The sequence below is a fragment of the Parambassis ranga genome, chromosome 7 (genome assembly GCF_900634625.1).
Source record: "Parambassis ranga chromosome 7, fParRan2.1, whole genome shotgun sequence".
Taxonomy (NCBI): Eukaryota; Metazoa; Chordata; class Actinopteri; family Ambassidae; genus Parambassis; species Parambassis ranga.
In genome coordinates this window covers 18511657-18536059 of record NC_041028.1, presented here as the reverse complement: position 1 = coordinate 18536059, position 24403 = coordinate 18511657, and the positions used below count along the sequence as shown (strand labels likewise).

Genomic DNA, 24403 nt, shown 5'->3' with positions numbered 1-24403 from the left:
CTCTCTGCAGAGACCTGTGCTGGATGAAGGTCATCCCTGGCTGTCAGTCACAGTGGAGGAGTGCTGATGATCTAGACAGCTTGCAGTCACCATCAAGTCTTCTGCATACCAAGGTCTTGTAGAGTCAAACGTGAGGTCGTCTGTCCCACAGCTGAATCTGGGTCATGCAGGACAATGATTCCAAACACAGCAGCACGTCTCCATCAGAGTGTCTGAGAAGACCTCAACCTGACTGAAGTGCTGTGGTGGAACCTTTAGAGGGCGCTGCATGATTCAAGCTGAGAACAGCAGCTTTGTTAAAGCATTGAATCAAGTTTACAAACGTCTGCTTTGAAGCAAACTGACTTTTGTCTTTATTTTGAACATATTGTGGTCAACAAAACACAATTTACTGCACAAACTGTACTGTGGAAGTTTCAGTATTTTATTGTTTCTCACAATCAGAAAATGTAACTGATGTATGATCATTTCATATTTCAGAATGCAGTTTGTGTCTTCTAGGAAACAATGGAAGTGGCTCCAGGTGCTTTCTGTCAGATCCACGGTCACTTCTGATGTCAGACTCAGAGGAAGTCTGCAGCAGGTCACAGAGCAAAGGAGCTGGAGGATCAGTGTGTTCAGTGTTTGTGGTTAATGTAGTTTCAAGAAGTGAAATGTTGTCTGTTTTCATGCTGCATATTACCAGCAGCCACATGCTGCATACTTCTCTGCATGTGTTGTCAGGAGTCCTTGCGGTTACACAGAGCCTGCACTGCCACCTGCTGGTCGTGTTGCACCCAGCAATCAATACAACAAGAAACATATGTTACATATGATGCATATTTTAATGTTACTGAATGAATACTGTGTCAAAATGTGATCATTTCCTTCATCATAAATATTACAAATATGTCATTTTATAAACTAGTGTCGAGGACTCACAACTACAACCAGTTATGAATAAAACAATAAACCTATATAAAACTTGTAAGCACTAAATAATGACATGTAATATATGCATCTTTTAATTTTGTGGCATTTTTTAAACTACTGCTGAGCAGCTGCGCGTCCTGACGGCAGCGCGAGGATTGGATGTTGCTATGGTTCCCTATAAATCCGCCAGGTGGCGCCACATGTCCGCGATTCCACTCCTGAGAGATTAGCAGCACTTTGCAGCACTGACAGCGAGACTTTGGACAACTTTTTACAGCGACAAACAATTAAAACTTGGATTTACATCTTTCCACTAACATGTGCAAGGTGAGCTTATTAACAGTTAATCGTTTTTATCACTAATTTAGGGTCTTGTCTGCAACATGCTAGGTGGTTAGCTTAGCTAGTGCTTTGCCGTTTAGCTGGGTTGTTACTGAGAAAAGAACTTTTTAACTAAAAAACATGTATTGTCACAAACTGTTTGGCTAATTAGTGAGCGCGATAACTGATGAATGTGATTTTTTTTCAGTTTTTATGTAAAACTTTAATATAAACAATTTAAATTATTTTGTCAGGTGTTTCTTCAACATCCCCGTGTTTCTGTTGTTTTTAAAACTTGTTTTCATGTCAAAACAAATGTTGTACTAGTTGAAATTATTATATTTATTGAATTATTTTTAGTGTGGTGTGGTTACAAAACATTTGTACCGTCCTCTATGCCGCCATGTTTTAGGATTTATAAGAGCATTTTTCAAATCACGCATGCGCGTCGCTGCGCTCCCATTGTCATGTCCGATCTCTGTGCAGACTGAAACAAGATTTAAATAATTACAACATCTATTTATCTATTTGTCTTTGCATAATCTATTTATTAAAACAAAGGGTTTTAGGCTTCAATCATTTTCAACAATTTATTTACATGTATTAATTTGTCCCCAGATATTGGTTCATGTCCATGCTGTCATGTTTAATGCACTGCTTCTACATGTTCAATAATGTTGATCAGATACAAAGAAACCGGTTTAGTGCTGAGGTGAAAGCAACTGTTGAGCTGTGACTTAAAGGATCATCTTAATGGGACTGAAGCTTGTTGGCTTTATAATGTGTCTAAGATTTCTCTCTACTGTCAGTGTGTATGTGGTATGATGTGCTAATTGTTGCAGATGTGTGATCCATGTAAGAAGTTATCATACGGGACATGTTGAATGAAATGCATTTTGTTTGTAACAGCGGAAGAGGAAGCAGAAGAGCAGCCCTGCTGTCCCCGTGGAGCCCCCAGCCAAACGGCCCTGCAGTGAGGTGAGTCCACCACAGCAGACTGAAACGTACACTCACAGACAAACTGACACTAGACACAAAGAAACATCTACTAATGAATATTTAGAGAGCTCAGTGTTTAACAACAGTAATGACCTACAGGTAAACCCTGCCCCTGCCCGGCCAGAGGGGAGCTCCACAGCCCAACCATCCACCTCCGCCCAGCAGGAGGTGAGTAGTGCACACTGACTACTTTGGTGAAATACTACTAAATGACCTTTAGTAGTTATTAGTAATATATAGTAATGCAGTTGTTTTTTAACAGTTCACACAAATACAAGAAAACAATTAATCATTTTGAGAACTCAGTGTTCAACAATATGTTGTTGATTACAGGGATTTCCTGGCACTGCCCAGACAGAGAGGAGCTCCAGCCCTCAGCCGTCCACCTCTGCCCAGCAGGAGGTGAGTAGTGCACACTCTGGAGACATTTACTGAAAACTACCAGGAGTTATCTGTAGGAACTGATAAACACAGGAAAAGCCTGTTGAAGAACAGCAGGTGTAGGTGAGTCCTCGGTATCTAACAATAAAGTGTTTCTCACAGGTTAGCCCCTCCTGGTCAGAGAGGAGCTCCAGCCCCCAGCCATCCTCTGCCCAGCAGGAGGTGAGTAATCCACTGCAGAGCTTATGGCTAATCATTTACAAAGATAGGAGCAATATGAAGAGTACTAGTAAGTGTTTTGAGAGCTCAGTGTCTAATTACTGCACACAGGGAAGTCCTGCCCTGCCAGAGAGGAGCCCCGAGTCGTCCGTCGCAGACCTGCTGCGTGAAAGACTGCGGACTGACCACTGGGTGAGTTTAGATGAAACATTGCTGAGTGAAAACCTCCTTCCATCTAAGTGATTCGTCTCATTGTTGGTACTAAAGTGTTTGAACGTCATTACATTTAGCTCCTCTGTTCATCTCTTGCAGGCTGTTGAACAGCATGTCCGTTCCCTCTTTGAGCACCAGCCAGAGTTCCTGATGTCCTTTGCTGGGAGCCAGCCTATGGTCATCCCACCTGACTGGATGTCACCATCACTGGCTGCAGAGGTAACAGGGATGGTGCATAATCTGTGGAACTGTTCCCCATACAGTGTAGAAATGTAAGTTTCTACACATGAAGGTGCACAAGGGGCAATTTGACAGTTATGCACACATTCCTGATTCTTTGTATATAGTTCTCTCTTTTCCTTCTCTAAAAAAAAGAAGTGTAGGATGATAAGTGTCGAATGATAAGTGTAGATGATAAGTGTCAAATGATAAGTGTAGATGATAAGTGTATGATGATAAGTGTAGATTATTACTTTAGAATGTTAAGTGTATGATGATAAGTGTCAGATGATAAGTGTAGGATGATAAGTGATATAGTTAAGTATAGGTAAGTGACTGTAAGTTTATTCTATGCAAGGATCAGCCAACATTACAAGCAGCTGTTTGATGCCATGGAAATGTGGACATGGTCAGCAGCAGTGTTCAGGATGGAGCTCTGTGTCAACGTAACACCCACATGATCCAAACCCCAGCACAGCACAAGAGCTGCTGTTTGATGCTCTGACTCAGTCATCCAGCGTCACTATTTGGCCCTTGTTAAACTAATTCAGATTGGTGCACACATGCACATTAAATGTTCTACTTCACACCTCAGATCCAAGAAGTGACTGCTCACTTGCTGCCTCATATCACCCACTGTGACAATAATCAGGGCTGTTTTTAATGCTGTGGCTGATGACTGCAGAGAAACGATAATTAATGATAAAAATAAACTCATGTTTTTCCCTGCAGCTCTTAAAAAGTCTTTACTGTGTAGAAAACTAAATTATAGTCAAATAAAACACAGTAAAGAAAACTAAATTATAGTCAAATAAAACACAGTAAAGAAAACTAAATTATAGTCAAATAACATAAAATAAAATATAGTAAATAAAAACTAAATTATAGTAAAATAAAATGTAAAAAAAAATACAGTAAAGAAAACTAAATTATAGTAAAATAAAATAAATTAAATTAAATACAGTAAAGAAAACTAAATTATAGAAAGCTAAAATATAGTCAAATAAAATACAGTAAAGAAAACTAAAACAGTGAAGAAAACTGAATTATGGTAAAATACCATAAATTAAAATTAAATACAGTAAAGAAAACTGAATTATGGAAAACAAAATTATAGTAAAATAAAATACAGTAAATAAAAAATACATTTTATTAAAATAACATAAAACACAGTAAAGAAAAAAATTATAATTATTAGTTGAGGGAGCAAAGTAGTTTCTCACGTAGAAGAAAGCGAGATTGAGTAGGAGGGGTTGGTCGGCCGTGTTAATAGAGTGGGTGGGGCCCCTCCGTGAATCGCCACCTTATCGTGGTGGAGGGGTTTGCATGCCCGAAGGATCCTAGGAGCTATGTTGTCGGGGGCAACAGCCCCTGCTAGGGTTTCCCATGGCAAATTGGTCCTAGGTGATGGGCTAGACTAAGAGCGATTCACTTGGTTTGTAACTGTACTGTTTGGCACAATTTATTTTCATTATTGTACCGTTTCATGTTCGCTTGTTTATTTTTACCATTTTTTGTTACGTTGTAGTTTTTTTCTGATGTGATTTTTATGTTTGTTTTTGTAATTTTTAACAGCTTTACTAGTCTTTCTTACTTTTTTGTTGTTGTTGTTCAGTATTCTCCCAACAGCAGGAGGCTCTCATTGTCTCATGCTCCTTCAAAACAATGCCATTAGACTGCATCAAATACAAGCAGTTTGTTGGAGAGCATGCAGGTCAGTCTTTCCAGGTTTGTGTGAAGCACCCAGAGACAAAATCCATTTTAAAGACACTATAGAGTTTAAATGGAAGTGAATATATTTGATAGATTTTACAGTAATTCCAACCTATGCAGTCAGAAGAAGTCAGAAGAATGAAAGTAACAATAAAACAGCTGCATTTGTCATCTGAACAAACAAACACAAGACTGTCCATCCATTGGCTGGAAGATTCCAGGTGCACATCCTGGCAGGAGTGTGTTGGCTGTTTGTCAGATGACAGATGTAGTTTGTAACATGATGTTTGATTTGTCTTTATCTGCTAACACACTGTAGAACAATAATAATATACACTGCTCCAAAAACGGGAACACTAAAATAACACCTCCTAGATCTCAATGAATGAAATATTCCAGTTGAAAATCTTAATTCGTTACATAGTGGAATACATTGAGAACAAAATAACATAAAAATGATCAATGTAAATCTAAATTATTAACCCATGGAGGTCTGGATTTGGAACCATACAAGTGGAAAATCACATTACAGGCTGATCCAACTTGAGTGGAAGTTCCTCAAGACAAGTCAGAATGAGCTCAGTAGAGTGTGTGGCCTCCATGTGCCTGTATGACCTCCCTACAACACCTGGGCATGTTCCTGATGAGGCGGCAGATGCTCTCCTGAGGGATCTCCTCCCAGACCTGGATTAAAGCATCAGTCAGCTCCTGGACAGTCTGTGGTATATATAAATAGCAAGCAAAATGCAATCCAACACTAAGTAAACACAACATTGTGTAAAAGCTGTTTAGTATAATGTTGAAACTGTAGTCACTATAAAGAATGTGTGAATGTGTGGTTTTGTCTTTGTATTGTGTTTAAATGTACTGTATACATAAAATGGAGTTGTACAGGAGAAGATATGGTGTTTCACAGACCCTTGCTTGCTTTTTGTTTGTATTGGTCATTGGGTTCCAATTTACCTATGTTTTCTTACCTTGTTTATGTTTATTGCAGAATAAAGAAAAAGAGTATTTTAAGTATATTTTTTTTAAATACACTTGCATAAATTCTGATTAGAATCAGTCATTACTCATCATGGTAGGTTATGTAGAATTAGAGGTCATGCATCACAACTGAGGGCATCTAATCAGCAATAAGAGTGAATCTTTATATCCATGTAGAGTATGATACCTGTCCACAAATACCATGCACACAATCTGGATGATGGCTAAGATGAATGGAGAGGCAGACTGTAAAACCTAGTTTGTATTAAATGTTAAGCTAAAGCAGCAACATTAGCCACTTGGCATTAAATATTTTTGCTTATAAGTATTGTATGTTAAAGATCTTTCTCTTTTACTGTGATTGATATCTGACATTTTTAACTAATGTCAAGTTTCAAACTCACTGCATTAAGACATTGTTCGTCCAAGACAAACTGACAAATCAGACCTTAAACCAGTCCCCTCATGTAGGCATCTTGTGAGATGCAAAGCCAAACCAAACCATCAAATCACTGTTGTTATCAAATCCACTTTATTGTTTGTTGGTCAGAGAAATCCTGCAACAGCTCTAGTTGGCATGCAGGGCCTTCCAGCGGGACAGAGGGCCTCTGCTGGGGATGTACTTCACCCCGCAGCCGTCAGGAATCAGACGCTTCTCAGCCATCATGTCGTCAAAGTCGCAGGCGTTGAACTTGGTGCTTTAGTACTGGTCGATTTGATGTTATTTTGTTCTGAATGTATTCCACTATGTAATGAGATCAGATTTTCAGCTGGAATTTTTCATTCATTGCGATCCAGGATGTTATTGTAGTGTCCCCTTTAGTTTGTGAGCAGTGCAGTTGGTTTAGATTTACGCGGTCGCTGGCGGTCAGTGACTGACAGGTCATGTGGACGGTGCTGGGAGACACGGAGACACTGAAGTCACACAGAGTCCTCTCAGTGTTGTATGTGTTGGTCTCCTCTCAGGGTTGATGTGGGACTGACTGTGTGTGATTTGGAGCAGCTGTGGCCCCCGGTGTGCTGAGCTGGCTGCAGTCTAACCGCTCTCTCTGGTCTTCTCCTCAGACACACCACCCTGCTTTGGTTGTCTTCTTTTTGGTCGTCTGTCCTCACATACTTCACTCATGGACTCCAGACACCTTCGTTGTCACCTTCTGTCTCTGCACCTGCTGTCTCCTCTCTGCAGAGACCTGTGCTGGATAAAGGTCATCCCTGGCTGTCAGTCACAGTGGAGGAGTGCTGATGATCTAGACAGCTTGCAGTCACCATCAAGTCTTCTGCATACCAAGGTCTTGTAGAGTCAAACGTGAGGTCGTCTGTCCCACAGCTGAATCTGGGTCATGCAGGACAATGATTCCAAACACAGCAGCACGTCTCCATCAGAGTGTCTGAGAAGACCTCAACCTGACTGAAGTGCTGTGGTGGAACCTTTAGAGGGCGCTGCATGATTCAAGCTGAGAACAGCAGCTTTGTTAAAGCATTGAATCAAGTTTACAAACGTCTGCTTTGAAGCAAACTGACTTTTGTCTTTATTTTGAACATATTGTGGTCAACAAAACACAATTTACTGCACAAACTGTACTGTGGAAGTTTCAGTATTTTATTGTTTCTCACAATCAGAAAATGTCACTGATGTATGATCATTTCATATTTCAGAATGCAGTTTGTGTCTTCTAGGAAACAATGGAAGTGGCTCCAGGTGCTTTCTGTCAGATCCACGGTCACTTCTGATGTCAGACTCAGAGGAAGTCTGCAGCAGGTCACAGAGCAAAGGAGCTGGAGGATCAGTGTGTTCAGTGTTTGTGGTTAATGTAGTTTCAAGAAGTGAAATGTTGTCTGTTTTCATGCTGCATATTACCAGCAGCCAGATGCTGCATACTTCTCTGCATGTGTTGTCAGGAGTCCTTGCGGTTACACAGAGCCTGCACTGCCACCTGCTGGTCGTGTTGCACCCAGCAATCAATACAACAAGAAACATATGTTACATATGATGCATATTTTAATGTTACTGAATGAATACTGTGTCAAAATGTGATCATTTCCTTCATCATAAATATTACAAATATGTCATTTTATAAACTAGTGTCGAGGACTCACAACTACAACCAGTTATGAATACAACAATAAACCTATATAAAACTTGTAAGCACTAAATAATGACATGTAATATATGCATCTTTTAATTTTGTGGCATTTTTTAAACTACTGCTGAGCAGCTGCGCGTCCTGACGGCAGCACGCGAGGATTGGATGTTGCTATGGTTCCCTATAAATCCGCCAGGTGGCGCCACATGTCCGCGATTCCACTCCTGAGAGATTAGCAGCACTTTGCAGCACTGACAGCGAGACTTTGGACAACTTTTTACAGCGACAAACAATTAAAACTTGGATTTACATCTCTCCACTAACATGTGCAAGGTGAGCTTATTAATAGTTAATCGTTTTTATCACTAATTTAGGGTCTTGTCTGCAACATGCTAGGTGGTTAGCTTAGCTAGTGCTTTGCCGTTTAGCTGGGTTGTTACTGAGAAAAGAACTTTTTAACTAAAAAACATGTATTGTCACAAACTGTTTGGCTAATTAGTGAGCGCGATAACTGATGAATGTGATTTTTTTTCAGTTTTTATGTAAAACTTTAATATAAACAATTTAAATTATTTTGTCAGGTGTTTCTTCAACATCCCCGTGTTTCTGTTGTTTTTAAAACTTGTTTTCATGTCAAAACAAATGTTGTACTAGTTGAAATTATTATATTTATTGAATTATTTTTAGTGTGGCGTGGTTACAAAACATTTGTACCGTCCTCTATGCCGCCATGTTTTAGGATTTATAAGAGCATTTTTCAAATCACGCATGCGCGTCGCTGCGCTCCCATTGTCATGTCCGATCTCTGTGCAGACTGAAACAAGATTTAAATAATTATAACATCTATTTATCTATTTGTCTTTGCATAATCTATTTATTAAAACAAAGGGTTTTAGGCTTCAATAATTTTCAACAATTTATTTACATGTATTAATTTGTCCCCAGATATTGGTTCATGTCCATGCTGTCATGTTTAATGCACTGCTTCTACATGTTCAATAATGTTGATCAGATACAAAGAAACCGGTTTAGTGCTGAGGTGAAAGCAGCTGTTGAGCTGTGACTTAAAGGATCATCTTAATGGGACTGAAGCTTGTTGGCTTTATAATGTGTCTAAGATTTCTCTCTACTGTCAGTGTGTACGTGGTATGATGTGCTAATTGTTGCAGATGTGTGATCCATGTAAGAAGTTATTATACGGGACATGTTGAATGAAATGCATTTTGTTTGTAACAGCGGAAGAGGAAGCAGAAGAGCAGCCCTGCTGTCCCCGTGGAGCCCCCAGCCAAACGGCCCTGCAGTGAGGTGAGTCCACCACAGCAGACTGAAACGTACACTCACAGAAAACTGACACTAGACACAAAGAAACATCTACTAATGAATATTTAGAGAGCTCAGTGTTTAACAACAGTAATGACCTACAGGTAAACCCTGCCCCTGCCCAGCCAGAGGGGAGCTCCACAGCCCAACCATCCACCTCCGCCCAGCAGGAGGTGAGTAGTGCACACTGACTACTTTGGTGAAATACTACTAAATGACCTTTAGTAGTTATTAGTAATATATAGTAATGCAGTTGTTTTTTAACAGTTCACACAAATACAAGAAAACAATTAATCATTTTGAGAACTTAAGCTGGATCCATACTCCGCGAGACAAAGACATTTTTCCCCCCTGCAGACGTTACGCCCACAAAATGACGTCATTTTTTGTCTCTGACCGCCCGCTGATCCGCACTCCTGTGCACAGGGTCCGGGCCGAACTTTGTCTTTCAAGGCTGTGCGGCAACCATGCTGTGATTGGTCGGAATTTATTGTGGGCGTGATGAAAGTGGAGAAGCGCAAGAGCCTCTCCAGGTATATAGGTAGGTGTATAAACAGCACTGATTCAACAGATTTAGATAAGACCATACCGGTTTACATGATGAGCAATAAAAGAAAGAAAGAAAGGCAAGTCAGGGTGATTTGTCACCAATAACTCCAGACAGCCGTTCACACATACCAGATGGTGACTGTTATTACCATTCTATATACTCCTACATACCCGGGCATAACAGGCTCGTTAACAATGTCTGTATATCTTTGCTATTGTTACTTTTAATGTCGCATCTTCACAGCTCATCACCGGACAGTTTGAAGTATCGCAGGCACATTGGAACACAGTAGATGTGCAAATGTGGTCATAAAGGCACAAACACTGAATCTTTGCTATTGTTACTTTTAATGTCGCATTTTCACAACTCATCGCCGGACATCTCACGCTGTTGCAGGCACCCTCTCTGTATAATGCCCTCTTGCCATGGCACAAGTCCTTGTGGTGTGTTAAAAAACTCAGTAAAGTCTTTCCTTATAGTTTAGTGGGCGGGCCGTATGAGGAGTTCTGCACACACACACGTCTCGTGGAGTATGGTACCTCAGTGCGGAAAAGACCTTTTTTTTGTATCTCTTACCACCCGTGGAGCGCGTTCTCCGCTCTTTGTCTCGCGGAGTATGGATCCAGCTTCAGTGTTCAACAATATGTTGTTGATTACAGGGATTTCCTGGCACTGCCCAGACAGAGAGGAGCTCCAGCCCTCAGCCGTCCTCTGCCCAGCAGGAGGTGAGTAGTGCACACTCTGGAGACATTTACTGAAAACTACCAGGAGTTATCTGTAGGAACTGATAAACACAGGAAAAGCCTGTTGAAGAACAGCAGGTGTAGGTGAGTCCTCGGTATCTAACAATAAAGTGTTTCTCACAGGTTAGCCCCTCCTGGTCAGAGAGGAGCTCCAGCCCCCAGCCATCCTCTGCCCAGCAGGAGGTGAGTAATCCACTGCAGAGCTTATGGCTAATCATTTACAAAGATAGGAGCAATATGAAGAGTACTAGTAAGTGTTTTGAGAGCTCAGTGTCTAATTACTGCACACAGGGAAGTCCTGCCCTGCCAGAGAGGAGCCCCGAGTCGTCCGTCGCAGACCTGCTGCGTGAAAGACTGCGGACTGACCACTGGGTGAGTTTAGATGAAACATTGCTGAGTGAAAACCTCCTTCCATCTAAGTGATTCGTCTCATTGTTGGTACTAAAGTGTTTGAACGTCATTACATTTAGCTCCTCTGTTCATCTCTTGCAGGCGGTTGAACAGCATGTCCGTTCCCTCTTTGAGCACCAGCCAGACTTCCTGATGTCCTTTGCTGGGAGCCAGCCTATGGTCATCCCACCTGACTGGATGTCACCATCACTGGCTGCAGAGGTAACAGGGATGGTGCATAATCTGTGGAACTGTTCCCCATACAGTGTAGAAATGTAAGTTTCTACACATGAAGGTGCACAAGGGGCAATTTGACAGTTATGCACACATTCCTGATTCTTTGTATATAGTTCTCTCTTTTCCTTCTCTAAAAAAAAGAAGTGTAGGATGATAAGTGTCGAATGATAAGTGTAGATGATAAGTGTATGATGATAAGTGTAGATGATAACTTTAGGATGATAAGTGTCAAATGATAAGTGTAGATGATAACTTTAGGATGATAAGTGTAGATTATTACTTTAGAATGTTAAGTGTAGGATGATAAGTGTCAGATGATAAGTGTAGTATGATAAGTGATATAGTTAAGTATAGGTAAGTGACTGTAAGTTTATTCTATGCAAGGATCAGCCAACATTACAAGCAGCTGTTTGATGCCATGGAAATGTGGACATGGTCAGCAGCAGTGTTCAGGATGGAGCTCTGTGTCAACGTAACACCCACATGATCCAAACCCCAGCACAGCACAAGAGCTGCTGTTTGATGCTCTGACTCAGTCATCCAGCGTCACTATTTGAACCTTGTTAAACTAATTCAGATTGGTGCACACATGCACATTAAATGTTCTACTTCACACCTCAGATCCAAGAAGTGACTGCTCACTTGCTGCCTCATATCACCCACTGTGACAATAATCAGTGCTGTTTTTAATGCTGTGGCTGATGACTGCAGAGAAACGATAATTAATGATAAAAATAAACTCATGTTTTTCCCTGCAGCTCTTAAAAAGTCTTTACTGTGTAGAAAACTAAATTATAGTCAAATAAAACACAGTAAAGAAAACTAAATTATAGTCAAATAACATAAAATAAAATATAGTAAATAAAAACTAAATTATAGTAAAATAAAATGTAAAAAAAATACAGTAAAGAAAACTAAATTATAGAAAGCTAAAATATAGTCAAATAAAATACAGTAAAGAAAACTAAAACAGTGAAGAAAACTGAATTATGGTAAAATACCATAAATTAAAATTAAATACAGTAAAGAAAACTGAATTATGGAAAACAAAATTATAGTAAAATAAAATACAGTAAATAAAAAATACATTTTATTAAAATAACATAAAATACAGTAAAGAAAAAATTATAATTATTAGTTGAGGTAGCAAAGTAGTTTCTCACGTAGAAGAAAGCGAGATTGAGTAGGAGGGGTTGGTCGGCCGTGTTAATAGAGTGGGTGGGGCCCCTCCGTGAATCGCCACCTTATCGTGGTGGAGGGGTTTGCATGCCCGAAGGATCCTAGGAGCTATGTTGTCGGGGGCAACAGCCCCTGCTAGGGTTTCCCATGGCAAATTGGTCCTAGGTGACGGGCTAGACTAAGAGCGATTCACTTGGTTTGTAACTGTACTGTTTGGCACGATTTATTTTCATTATTGTACCGTTTCATGTTCGCTTGTTTATTTTTACCATTTTTTGTTACGTTGTAGTTTTTTTCTGATGTGATTTTTATGTTTGTTTTTGTAATTTTTAACAGCTTTACTAGTCTTTCTTACTTTTTTGTTGTTGTTGTTCAGTATTCTCCCAACAGCAGGAGGCTCTCATTGTCTCATGCTCCTTCAAAACAATGCCATTAGACTGCATCAAATACAAGCAGTTTGTTGGAGAGCATGCAGGTCAGTCTTTCCAGGTTTGTGTGAAGCACCCAGAGACAAAATCCATTTTAAAGACACTATAGAGTTTAAATGGAAGTGAATATATTTGATAGATTTTACAGTAATTCCAACCTATGCAGTCAGAAGAAGTCAGAAGAATGAAAGTAACAATAAAACAGCTGCATTTGTCATCTGAACAAACAAACAGAAGACTGTTGTGGTGTAACAGTAACACATCCATCCATTGGCTGGAAGATTCCAGGTGCACGTCCTGGCAGGAGTGTGTTGGCTGTTTGTCAGATGACAGATGTAGTTTGTAACATGATGTTTGATTTGTCTTTATGTGCTAACACACTGTAGAACAATAATAATATACACTGCTCCAAAAACGGGAACACTAAAATAACACCTTCTAGATCTCAATGAATGAAATATTCCAGTTGAAAATCTTAATTCGTTACATAGTGGAATACATTGAGAACAAAATAACATAAAAATGATCAATGTAAATCTAAATTATTAACCCATGGAGGTCTGGATTTGGAACCATACAAGTGGAAAATCACATTACAGGCTGATCCAACTTGAGTGGAAGTTCCTCAAGACAAGTCAGAAAGAGCTCAGTAGAGTGTGTGGCCTCCACGTGCCTGTATGACCTCCCTACAACACCTGGGCATGTTCCTGATGAGGCGGCAGATGCTCTCCTGAGGGCTCTCCTCCCAGACCTGGATTAAAGCATCAGTCAGCTCCTGGACAGTCTGTGGTATATATAAATAGCAAGCAAAATGCAATCCAACACTAAGTAAACACAACATTGTGTAAAAGCTGTTTAGTATAATGTTGAAACTGTAGTCACTATAAAGAATGTGTGAATGTGTGGTTTTGTCTTTGTATTGTGTTTAAATGTACAGTATACATAAAATGGAGTTGTACAGGAGAAGATATGGTGTTTCACAGACCCTTGCTTGCTTTTTGTTTGTATTGGTCATTGGGTTCCAATTTACCTATGTTTTCTTACCTTGTTTATGTTTATTGCAGAATAAAGAAAAAGAGTATTTTAAGTATATTTTTTTAAATACACTTGCATAAATTCTGATTAGAATCAGTCATTACTCATCATGGTAGGTTATGTAGAATTAGAGGTCATGCATCACAACTGAGGGCATCTAATCAGCAATAAGAGTGAATCTTTATATCCATGTAGAGTATGATACCTGTCCACAAATACCATGCACACAATCTGGATGATGGCTAAGATGAATGGAGAGGCAGACTGTAAAACCTAGTTTGTATTAAATGTTAAGCTAAAGCAGCAACATTAGCCACTTGGCATTAAATATTTTTGCTTATAAGTATTGTATGTTAAAGATCTTTCTCTTTTACTGTGATTGATATCTGACATTTTTAACTAATGTCAAGTTTCAAACTCACTGCATTGAGACATTGTTCGTCCAAGACAAACTGACAAATCAGACCTTAAACCAGTCCCCTCATGTAGGCATCTTGTGAGATGCAAAGCCAAATCAAACCATCAAATCACTGTTGTTATCAAATCCACTTTATTGGTTGTTGGTCAGAGAAATCCTGCAACAGCTCTAGTTGGCATGCAGGGCCTTCCAGCGGGACAGAGGGCCTCTGCTGGGGATGTACTTCACCCCGCAGCCGTCAGGAATCAGACGCTTCTCAGCCATCATGTCGTCAAAGTCGCAGGCGTTGAACTTGGTGCTTTAGTACTGGTCGATTTGATGTTATTTTGTTCTGAATGTATTCCACTATGTAATGAGATCAGATTTTCAGCTGGAATTTTTCATTCATTGCGATCCAGGATGTTATTGTAGTGTCCCCTTTAGTTTGTGAGCAGTGCAGTTGGTTTAGATTTACGCGGTCGCTGGCGGTCAGTGACTGACAGGTCATGTGGACGGTGCTGGGAGACACGGAGACACTGAAGTCACACAGAGTCCTCTCAGTGTTGTATGTGTTGGTCTCCTCTCAGGGTTGATGTGGGACTGACTGTGTGTGATTTGGAGCAGCTGTGGCCCCCGGTGTGCTGAGCTGGCTGCAGTCTAACCGCTCTCTCTGGTCTTCTCCTCAGACACACCACCCTGCTTTGGTTGTCTTCTTTTTGGTCATCTGTCCTCACATACTTCACTCATGGACTCCAGACACCTTCGTTGTCACCTTCTGTCTCTGCACCTGCTGTCTCCTCTCTGCAGGGACCTGTGCTGGATGAAGGTCATCCCTGGCTGTCAGTCACAGTGGAGGAGTGCTGATGATCTAGACAGCTTGCAGTCACCATCAAGTCTTCTGCATACCAAGGTCTTGTAGAGTCAAACGTGAGGTCGTCTGTCCCACAGCTGAATCTGGGTCATGCAGGACAATGATTCCAAACACAGCAGCACGTCTCCATCAGAGTGTCTGAGAAGACCTCAACCTGACTGAAGTGCTGTGGTGGAACCTTTAGAGGGCGCTGCATGATTCAAGCTGAGAACAGCAGCTTTGTTAAAGCATTGAATCAAGTTTACAAACGTCTGCTTTGAAGCAAACTGACTTTTGTCTTTATTTTGAACATATTGTGGTCAACAAAACACAATTTACTGCACAAACTGTACTGTGGAAGTTTCAGTATTTTATTGTTTCTCACAATCAGAAAATGTCACTGATGTATGATCATTTCATATTTCAGAATGCAGTTTGTGTCTTCTAGGAAACAATGGAAGTGGCTCCAGGTGCTTTCTGTCAGATCCACGGTCACTTCTGATGTCAGACTCAGAGGAAGTCTGCAGCAGGTCACAGAGCAAAGGAGCTGGAGGATCAGTGTGTTCAGTGTTTGTGGTTAATGTAGTTTCAAGAAGTGAAATGTTGTCTGTTTTCATGCTGCATATTACCAGCAGCCACATGCTGCATACTTCTCTGCATGTGTTGTCAGGAGTCCTTGCGGTTACACAGAGCCTGCACTGCCACCTGCTGGTCGTGTTGCACCCAGCAATCAATACAACAAGAAACATATGTTACATATGATGCATATTTTAATGTTACTGAATGAATACTGTGTCAAAATGTGATCATTTCCTTCATCATAAATATTACAAATATGTCATTTTATAAACTAGTGTCGAGGACTCACAACTACAACCAGTTATGAATAAAACAATAAACCTATATAAAACTTGTGAGCACTAAATAATGACATGTAATATATGCATCTTTTAATTTTGTGGCATTTTTTAAACTACTGCTGAGCAGCTGCGCGTCCTGACGGCAGCGCGAGGATTGGATGTTGCTATGGTTCCCTATAAATCCGCCAGGTGGCGCCACATGTCCGCGATTCCACTCCTGAGAGATTAGCAGCACTTTGCAGCACTGACAGCGAGACTTTGGACAACTTTTTACAGCGACAAACAATTAAAACTTGGATTTACATCTCTCCACTAACATGTGCAAGGTGAGCTTATTAATAATGTATCGTTTTTATCACTAATTTAGGGTCTTGTCTGCAACATGCTAGGTGGTTAGCTTAGCTAGTGCTTTGCCGTTTAGCTAGGTTGTTACTGAGAAAAGAACTTTTTAACTAAAAAACATGTATTGTCACAAACTGTTTGGCTAATTAGTGAGCGCGATAACCGATGAATGTGATTTTTTTTTCAGTTTTTATGTAAAACTTTAATATAAACAATTTAAATTATTTTGTCAGGTGTTTCTTCAACATCCCCGTGTTTCTGTTGTTTTTAAAACTTGTTTTCATGTCAAAACAAAAGTTGTACTAGTTGAAATTATTATATTTATTGAATTATTTTTAGTGTGGTGTGGTTACAAAACATTTGTACCGTCCTCTATGCCGCCATGTTTTAGGATTTATAAGAGCATTTTTCAAATCACGCATGCGCGTCGCTGCGCTCCCATTGTCATGTCCGATCTCTGTGCAGACTGAAACAAGATTTAAATAATTATAACATCTATTTATCTATTTGTCTTTGCATAATCTATTTATTAAAACAAAGGGTTTTAGGCTTCAATCATTTTCAACAATTTATTTACATGTATTAATTTGTCCCCAGATATTGGTTCATGTCCATGCTGTCATGTTTAATGCACTGCTTCTACATGTTCAATAATGTTGATCAGATACAAAGAAACCGGTTTAGTGCTGAGGTGAAAGCAGCTGTTGAGCTGTGACTTAAAGGATCATCTTACTGGGACTGAAGCTTGTTGGCTTTATAATGTGTCTAAGATTTCTCCCTACTGTCAGTGTGTACGTGGTATGATGTGCTAATTGTTGCAGATGTGTGATCCATGTAAGAAGTTATCATACGGGACATGTTGAATGAAATGCATTTTGTTTGTAACAGCGGAAGAGGAAGCAGAAGAGCAGCCCTGCTGTCCCCGTGGAGCCCCCAGCCAAACGGCCCTGCAGTGAGGTGAGTCCACCACAGCAGACTGAAACGTACACTCACAGACAAACTGACACTAGACACAAAGAAACATCTACTAATGAATATTTAGAGAGCTCAGTGTTTAACAACAGTAATGACCTACAGGTAAACCCTGCCCCTGCCCAGCCAGAGGGGAGCTCCACAGCCCAACCATCCACCTCCGCCCAGCAGGAGGTGAGTAGTGCACACTGACTACTTTGGTGAAATACTACTAAATGACCTTTAGTAGTTATTAGTAATATATAGTAATGCAGTTGTTTTTTAACAGTTCACACAAATACAAGAAAACAATTAATCATTTTGAGAACTCAGTGTTCAACAATATGTTGTTGATTACAGGGATTTCCTGGCACTGCCCAGACAGAGAGGAGCTCCAGCCCTCAGCCGTCCACCTCTGCCCAGCAGGAGGTGAGTAGTGCACACTCTGGAGACATTTACTGAAAACTACCAGGAGTTATCTGTAGGAACTGATAAACACAGGAAAAGCCTGTTGAAGAACAGCAGGTGTAGGTGAGTCCTCGGTATCTAACAATAAAGTGTTTCTCACAGGTTAGCCCCTCCTGGTCAGAGAGGAGCTCCAGCCCCCAGCCATCCTCTGCCCAGCAGGAGGTGAGTAATCCACTGCAGAGCTTATGGCTAATCATTTACAAAGATAGGAGCAATATGAAGAGTACTAGTAAGTGTTTTGAGAGCTCAGTGTCTAATTACTGCACACAGGGAAGTCCTGCCCTGCCAGAGAGGAGCCCCGAGTCGTCCGTCGCAGACCTGCTGCGTGAAAGACTGCGGACTGACCACTGGGTGAGTTTAGATGAAACATTGCTGAGTGAAAACCTCCTTCCATCTAAGTGATTCGTCTCATTGTTGGTACTAAAGTGTTTGAACGTCATTACATTTAGCTCCTCTGTTCATCTCTTGCAGGCGGTTGAACAGCATGTCCGTTCCCTCTTTGAGCACCAGCCAGACTTCCTGATGTCCTTTGCTGGGAGCCAGCCTATGGTCATCCCACCTGACTGGATGTCACCATCACTGGCTGCAGAGGTAACAGGGATGGTGCATAATCTGTGGAACTGTTCCCCATACAGTGTAGAAATGTAAGTTTCTACACATGAAGGTGCACAAGGGGCAATTTGACAGTTATGCACACATTCCTGATTCTTTGTATATAGTTCTCTCTTTTCCTTCTCTAAAAAAAAGAAGTGTCGAATGATAAGTGTATGATGATAAGTGTCAAATGATAAGTGTAGATGATAACTTTAGGATGATAAGTGTCAAATGATAAGTGTAGGATGATAACTTTAGGATGATAAGTGTAGATTATTACTTTAGAATGTTAAGTGTAGGATGATAAGTGTCAGATGATAAGTGTAGGATGATAAGTGATATAGTTAAGTATAGGTAAGTGACTGTAAGTTTATTCTATGCAAGGATCAGCCAACATTACAAGCAGCTGTTTGATGCCATGGAAATGTGGACATGGTCAGCAGCAGTGTTCAGGATGGAGCTCTGTGTCAACGTAACATCCACATGATCCAAACCCCAGCACAGCACAAGAGCTGCTGTTTGATGCTCTGACTCAGTCATCCAGCGTCACTATTTGAACCTTGTTAAACTAATTCAGATTGGTGCACACATGCACATTAAATGTTCTACTTCACACCTCAGATCCAAGAAGTGACTGCTCACTTGCTGCCTCATATCACCCATTGTGACAATAATCAGGGCTGTTTTTAATGCTGTGGCTGATGACTGCAGAGAAACGATAATTAATGATAAAAATAAACTCATGTTTTTCCCTGCAGCTCTTAAAAAGTCTTTACTGTGTAGAAAACTAAATTATGGTCAAATAAAACACAGTAAAGAAAACTAAATTATAGTCAAATAAAACACAGTAAAGAAAACTAAATTATAGTCAAATAACATAAAATAAAATATAGTAAATAAAAACTAAATTATAGTAAAATAAAATGTAAAAAAAATACAGTAAAGAAAACTAAATTATAGAAAGCTAAAATATAGTCAAATAAAATACAGTAAAGAAAACTAAAACAGTGAAGAAAACTGAATTATGGTAAAATACCATAAATTAAAATTAAATACAGTAAAGAAAACTGAATTATGGAAAACAAAATTATAGTAAAATAAAATACAGTAAATAAAAAATACATTTTATTAAAATAACATAAAATACAGTAAAGAAAAAAATTATAATTATTAGTTGAGGTAGCAAAGTAGTTTCTCACGTAGAAGAAAGCGAGATTGAGTAGGAGGGGTTGGTCGGCCGTGTTAATAGAGTGGGTGGGGCCCCTCCGTGAATCGCCACCTTATCGTGGTGGAGGGGTTTGCATGCCCGAAGGATCCTAGGAGCTATGTTGTCGGGGGCAACAGCCCCTGCTAGGGTTTCCCATGGCAAATTGGTCCTAGGTGACGGGCTAGACTAAGAGCGATTCACTTGGTTTGTAACTGTACTGTTTGGCACAATTTATTTTCATTATTGTACCGTTTCATGTTTGCTTGTTTATTTTTACCTTTTTTTGTTACGTTTTTTGTTACGTTTTTTTCTGATGTGATTTTTATGTTTGTTTTTGTAATTTTTAACAGCTTTACTAGTCTTTCTTACTTTTTTGTTGTTGTTGTTCAGTATTCTCCCAACAGCAGGAGGCTCTCATGGTCTCATGCTCCTTCAAAACAATGCCATTAGACTGCATCAAATACAAAGCAGTTGTTGGAGAGCATGCAGAGGTTGGAGGAAAGTACAGTGTCAGTCTTTCCAGGTTTGTGTGAAGCACCCAGAGACAAAATCCATTTTAAAGACACTATAGAGTTTAAATGGAAGTGAATATATTTGATAGATTTTACAGTCATTCCAACCTATGCAGTCAGAAGAAGTCAGAAGAATGAAAGTAACAATAAAACAGCTGCATTTGTCATCTGAACAAACAAACACAAGACTGTTGTGGTGTAACAGTAACACATCCATCCATTGGCTGGAAGATTCCAGGTGCACATCCTGGCAGGAGTGTGTTGGCTGTTTGTCAGATGACAGATGTAGTTTGTAACATGATGTTTGATTTGTCTTTATGTGCTAACACACTGTAGAACAATAATAATATACACTGCTCCAAAAACGGGAACACTAAAATAACACCTCCTAGATCTCAATGAATGAAATATTCCAGTTGAAAATCTTAATTCGTTACATAGTGAAATACATTGAGAACAAAATAACATAAAAATGATCAATGTAAATCTAAATTATTAACCCATGGAGGTCTGGATTTGGAACCATACAAGTGGAAAATCACATTACAGGCTGATCCAACTTGAGTGGAAGTTCCTCAAGACAAGTCAGAAAGAGCTCAGTAGAGTGTGTGGCCTCCACGTGCCTGTATGACCTCCCTACAACACCTGGGCATGTTCCTGATGAGGCGGCAGATGCTCTCCTGAGGGATCTCCTCCCAGACCTGGATTAAAGCATCAGTCAGCTCCTGGACAGTCTGTGGTATATATAAATAGCAAGCAAAATGCAATCCAACACTAAGTAAACACAACATTGTGTAAAAGCTGTTTAGTATAATGTTGAAACTGTAGTCACTATAAAGAATGTGTGAATGTGTGGTTTTGTCTTTGTATTGTGTTTAAATGTACAGTATACATAAAATGGAGTTGTACAGGAGAAGATATGGTGTTTCACAGACCCTTGCTTGCTTTTTGTTTGTATTGGTCATTGGGTTCCAATTTACCTATGTTTTCTTACCTTGTTTATGTTTATTGCAGAATAAAGAAAAAGAGTATTTTAAGTATATTTTTTTAAAATACACTTGCATAAATTCTCAATATTAGAATCAGTCATTACTCATCATGGCAGGTTATGTAGAATTAGAGGTCATGCATCACAACTGAGGGCATCTAATCAGCAATAAGAGTGAATCTTTATATCCATGTAGAGTATGATACCTGTCCACAAATACCATGCACACAATCTGGATGATGGCTAAGATGAATGGAGAGGCAGACTGTAAAACCTAGTTTGTATTAAATGTTAAGCTAAAGCAGCAACATTAGCCACTTGGCATTAAATATTTTTGCTTATAAGTATTGTATGTTAAAGATCTTTCTCTTTTACTGTGATTGATATCTGACATTTTTAACTAATGTCAAGTTTCAAACTCACTGCATTGAGACATTGTTCGTCCAAGACAAACTGACAAATCAGACCTTAAACCCGTCCCCTCATGTAGGCATCTTGTGAGATGCAAAGCCAAACCAAACCATCAAATCACTGTTGTTATCAAATCCACTTTATTGGTTGTTGGTCAGAGAAATCCTGCAACAGCTTTAGTTGGCATGCAGGGCCTTCCAGCGGGACAGAGGGCCTCTGCTGGGGATGTACTTCACCCCGCAGCCGTCAGGAATCAGACGCTTCTCAGCCATCATGTCGTCAAAGTCGCAGGCGTTGAACTTGGTGAAACCATACTTCTTAGAAATATGGATCTGAAGGGGGGGAAGGCAGTTACAGAGGTCAACCAAGGTTTAAACCAATCAGGATTACAATCCGACTTGACAGTAAAAGCAAAGTTTGTCTCGGTGGTCCCTTAAAGCACTCAACACCTCGCAGCTGAGGACATACACAACCAAAGATTTATTGTCTGCAGCCTTTGCACACCAGCACCGCACTGCAGCGAGACTAGTCGGCTTAATAAGCTGCAAGATTGTACTCTGAACGTTTGAGATGTCCCTGCACGTTTTCATAGAAATGACTCCTTTAAATAAGACTTATGTTACCTTCTGGCGACCAGGGAACTTGAACTTGGCTCTGCGCAGGGCCTCAACCACATGCTCCTTGTTCTGGGCCTTGGTACGCACGGACATGATCACCTGGCCGATGTGCACGCGGGCCACAGTGCCCTGGGGTTTACCAAAAGCACCACGCATTCCAGTCTGGAGCCTGATAAGCACAAAATGGAGACAAAGGCAACAGATTACTCCATAAATAAATGTGCATTGAACAGTCCTCTGCATCATGAATTAAGAATAAACAGTCCACACAGGTGACACTTACCTATCAGCTCCAGCACAGGATAACATTTTGTTGATGCGGATAACATGGAAAGGATGCAGACGCATGCGGATGTGGAAGCCGTCCTTACCGCAGGTCTTCACCATGTACTTGTTAGCACAGATACGGGCAGCCTCCAGAGCTGCAGAGTGACAATATTAACATTAGGTAACAACCTTTAGTTTTACTGAAAGAGCTGAGCAGGATTCTTGTCACATGTATATCTTCATGTTAGTCCTCCTCACCTTCTGAAGACAGCTGCTCGTACTCATCAGAGACCATGTGGCCGCACAGAGGGAACTCATCTACCTTGGCCTTCTTCCTGCCCAAGTCAAAGATTCTGATCTTAGGGTCTGTGAAGAGGAGGAGGAGAAAACGTGACATAAAATTGAGACTAAGAACTCTAAAATGTACACTCACACAGCTAAAATCGTCATTACGGACATGTCTGTATCAATAAGATCAACAACAGACAGGGGAGGCAGTGGATTACAAATCATTCAGTTCAAGGAGATTAGGAATATCTTGTCTCAGTGGTCCCTTAAAGCACTCAGCACCTCCCAGCTGAGGACATACACAACCAAAGAGTCACTGTCTGCAGCCTTTGCACACCAGAGACGCACATGAGCAGAACTGGTCGGCTTAATAAGCTGCAAATCAGACTGAGGTCTAAGCTGTTCATTATTCACCTGAACTCATTAGTTTAAGAACAAGCTAGATGTAGAGCAACATGTGCTTACCAGGCACACCCCTGCAGAAGCGGGATTTGGGGTACGGCTTGTTTTTGCAGTAGCGGTAGCTATGGGAAACACAAAGAAACAATTAACAGTACTGAACTTCATTCACAACTTTAACAATGTGGTTTTCCAGACAGTAAGCGCAGGACAGTTGATGGTGGCTTGAGTCTTTCATTGGGACAGCATACTTGAACGAGCATATACATAGAACATGTCAACACAGCTTACTTCCTGTCAGTGTGTTGGCTTGTAATCAGTGGAGATCAGTAGAATTTACCGTTGTCAAATTATAGAGTTAAATTAATCTATAACGTCATGCTTTAGATTAAATGACGACTATCTGCCGAATAAATTGCCACATTGCCAAAGAGGAGTAATGTCAACCAGACGATGCAGCAAACAAACAGAAGTTACGTGTATTTAAAAACTTGTAATGGTTGTCTAGCTGTAGCCTGTGGAACCAATTTCGACTCATCAAATCTCAACAAGTGACTTTGCTGCTAAGTGGACAGTTAGCAGGCTAGTTCCAGTCATCCCACCCAAAAGACGATAAACGCACAAACTAATGACTGCCACCGTTGCAGAGCTTTGTGCACCAGTGGAGTATTTTTGACAGAAATGGCCAGGCTAGGTACGTTTAGGTGCTGTGTGCTAGCGCTAGCTTTATGCTAGCAAGCGTTAGCTAATTTAGCTAGTGCAACGTTTGAGTGAAATGACGTGACATTATTGGTAGTTATACCTTGTGACTTAAGCCAACATTATCATTTAAAAGAAGCGCTAATTATTTGATGAAACAACGGTGTGTTGAAGGTCTGCCGGCATGCCAGCTCTGTCCACATGGTGTAGGCTCAGAGCAGCTGCCATTTTCCTCAGACTGATCCAACTCGGCCCTGTTCTAAAACCGTACAAAGGGGACGACTTACCAGCGGGCTGGTCGGCGGCCCATGGTTGCGATCTGTAAATTAACAAATATAAAAAAGTAATTTTGTTAAATTGGGTTTGAGATTTGCGAAAAAATCTTTAAATGTGTCATTTCAAAAGAGAGCCGAAGAAAACGCGCTCCCACCACGCACTCACCTAATGGAGGAAAGGAAGATGAAGCGACTTCCGCTTCGTCATATGCACGGAGGCTCTCTGGGAGAAGATATCATTTATATTTGTTAGCATATTGTTTTTTTCTTTAACGTCATTTTTATAATATAATATTGCTGACAGGTAAAATAGTAAAATAAAAGGTTTTTAAAATTGTTAAATAGATG

At 40.3% G+C, this 24403-nt stretch overlaps 1 protein-coding gene and 2 non-coding genes across 3 annotated transcripts; all 3 read right to left on the bottom strand.

The window, feature by feature from the left end:
* Positions 1-21631: 21631 nt before the first annotated feature.
* Positions 21632-24187, bottom strand: rpl10 (ribosomal protein L10). The gene is made up of 6 exons (XM_028409819.1): positions 24068-24187; positions 23148-23206; positions 22653-22760; positions 22411-22549; positions 22134-22296; positions 21632-21842 (listed from the first exon to the last, which is right to left on the bottom strand). Exons 1-6 carry the CDS (start codon positions 24088-24090, stop codon positions 21687-21689), a joined length of 648 nt encoding a protein of 215 aa, XP_028265620.1. The 5' UTR covers positions 24091-24187; the 3' UTR covers positions 21632-21686.
* LOC114439228 (small nucleolar RNA SNORA70) lies at positions 21926-22058 on the bottom strand. Its single transcript, XR_003671027.1, has one exon. It is a non-coding gene; the product is annotated as a small nucleolar RNA SNORA70 (small nucleolar RNA).
* On the bottom strand, positions 22931-23063 carry LOC114439231 (small nucleolar RNA SNORA70). Its single transcript, XR_003671030.1, has one exon. It is a non-coding gene; the product is annotated as a small nucleolar RNA SNORA70 (small nucleolar RNA).
* Positions 24188-24403: the final 216 nt, after the last annotated feature.

What these genes read in the sequence shown, in the direction of transcription:
- rpl10 (XM_028409819.1), bottom strand. Translation starts at nt 24,090, where the DNA reads ATGGGCCGCCGACCAGCCCGCTG. An exon ending in CTTCTGCAGGGGTGTGCCTG is followed by an intron (nt 22,761 to 23,147) that starts GTAAGCACATGT and finishes TCCTCTTCACAG; the next exon opens with ACCCTAAGATCAGAATCTTT. An exon ending in CGAGCAGCTGTCTTCAGAAG is followed by an intron (nt 22,550 to 22,652) that starts GTGAGGAGGACT and finishes GTCACTCTGCAG; the next exon opens with CTCTGGAGGCTGCCCGTATC.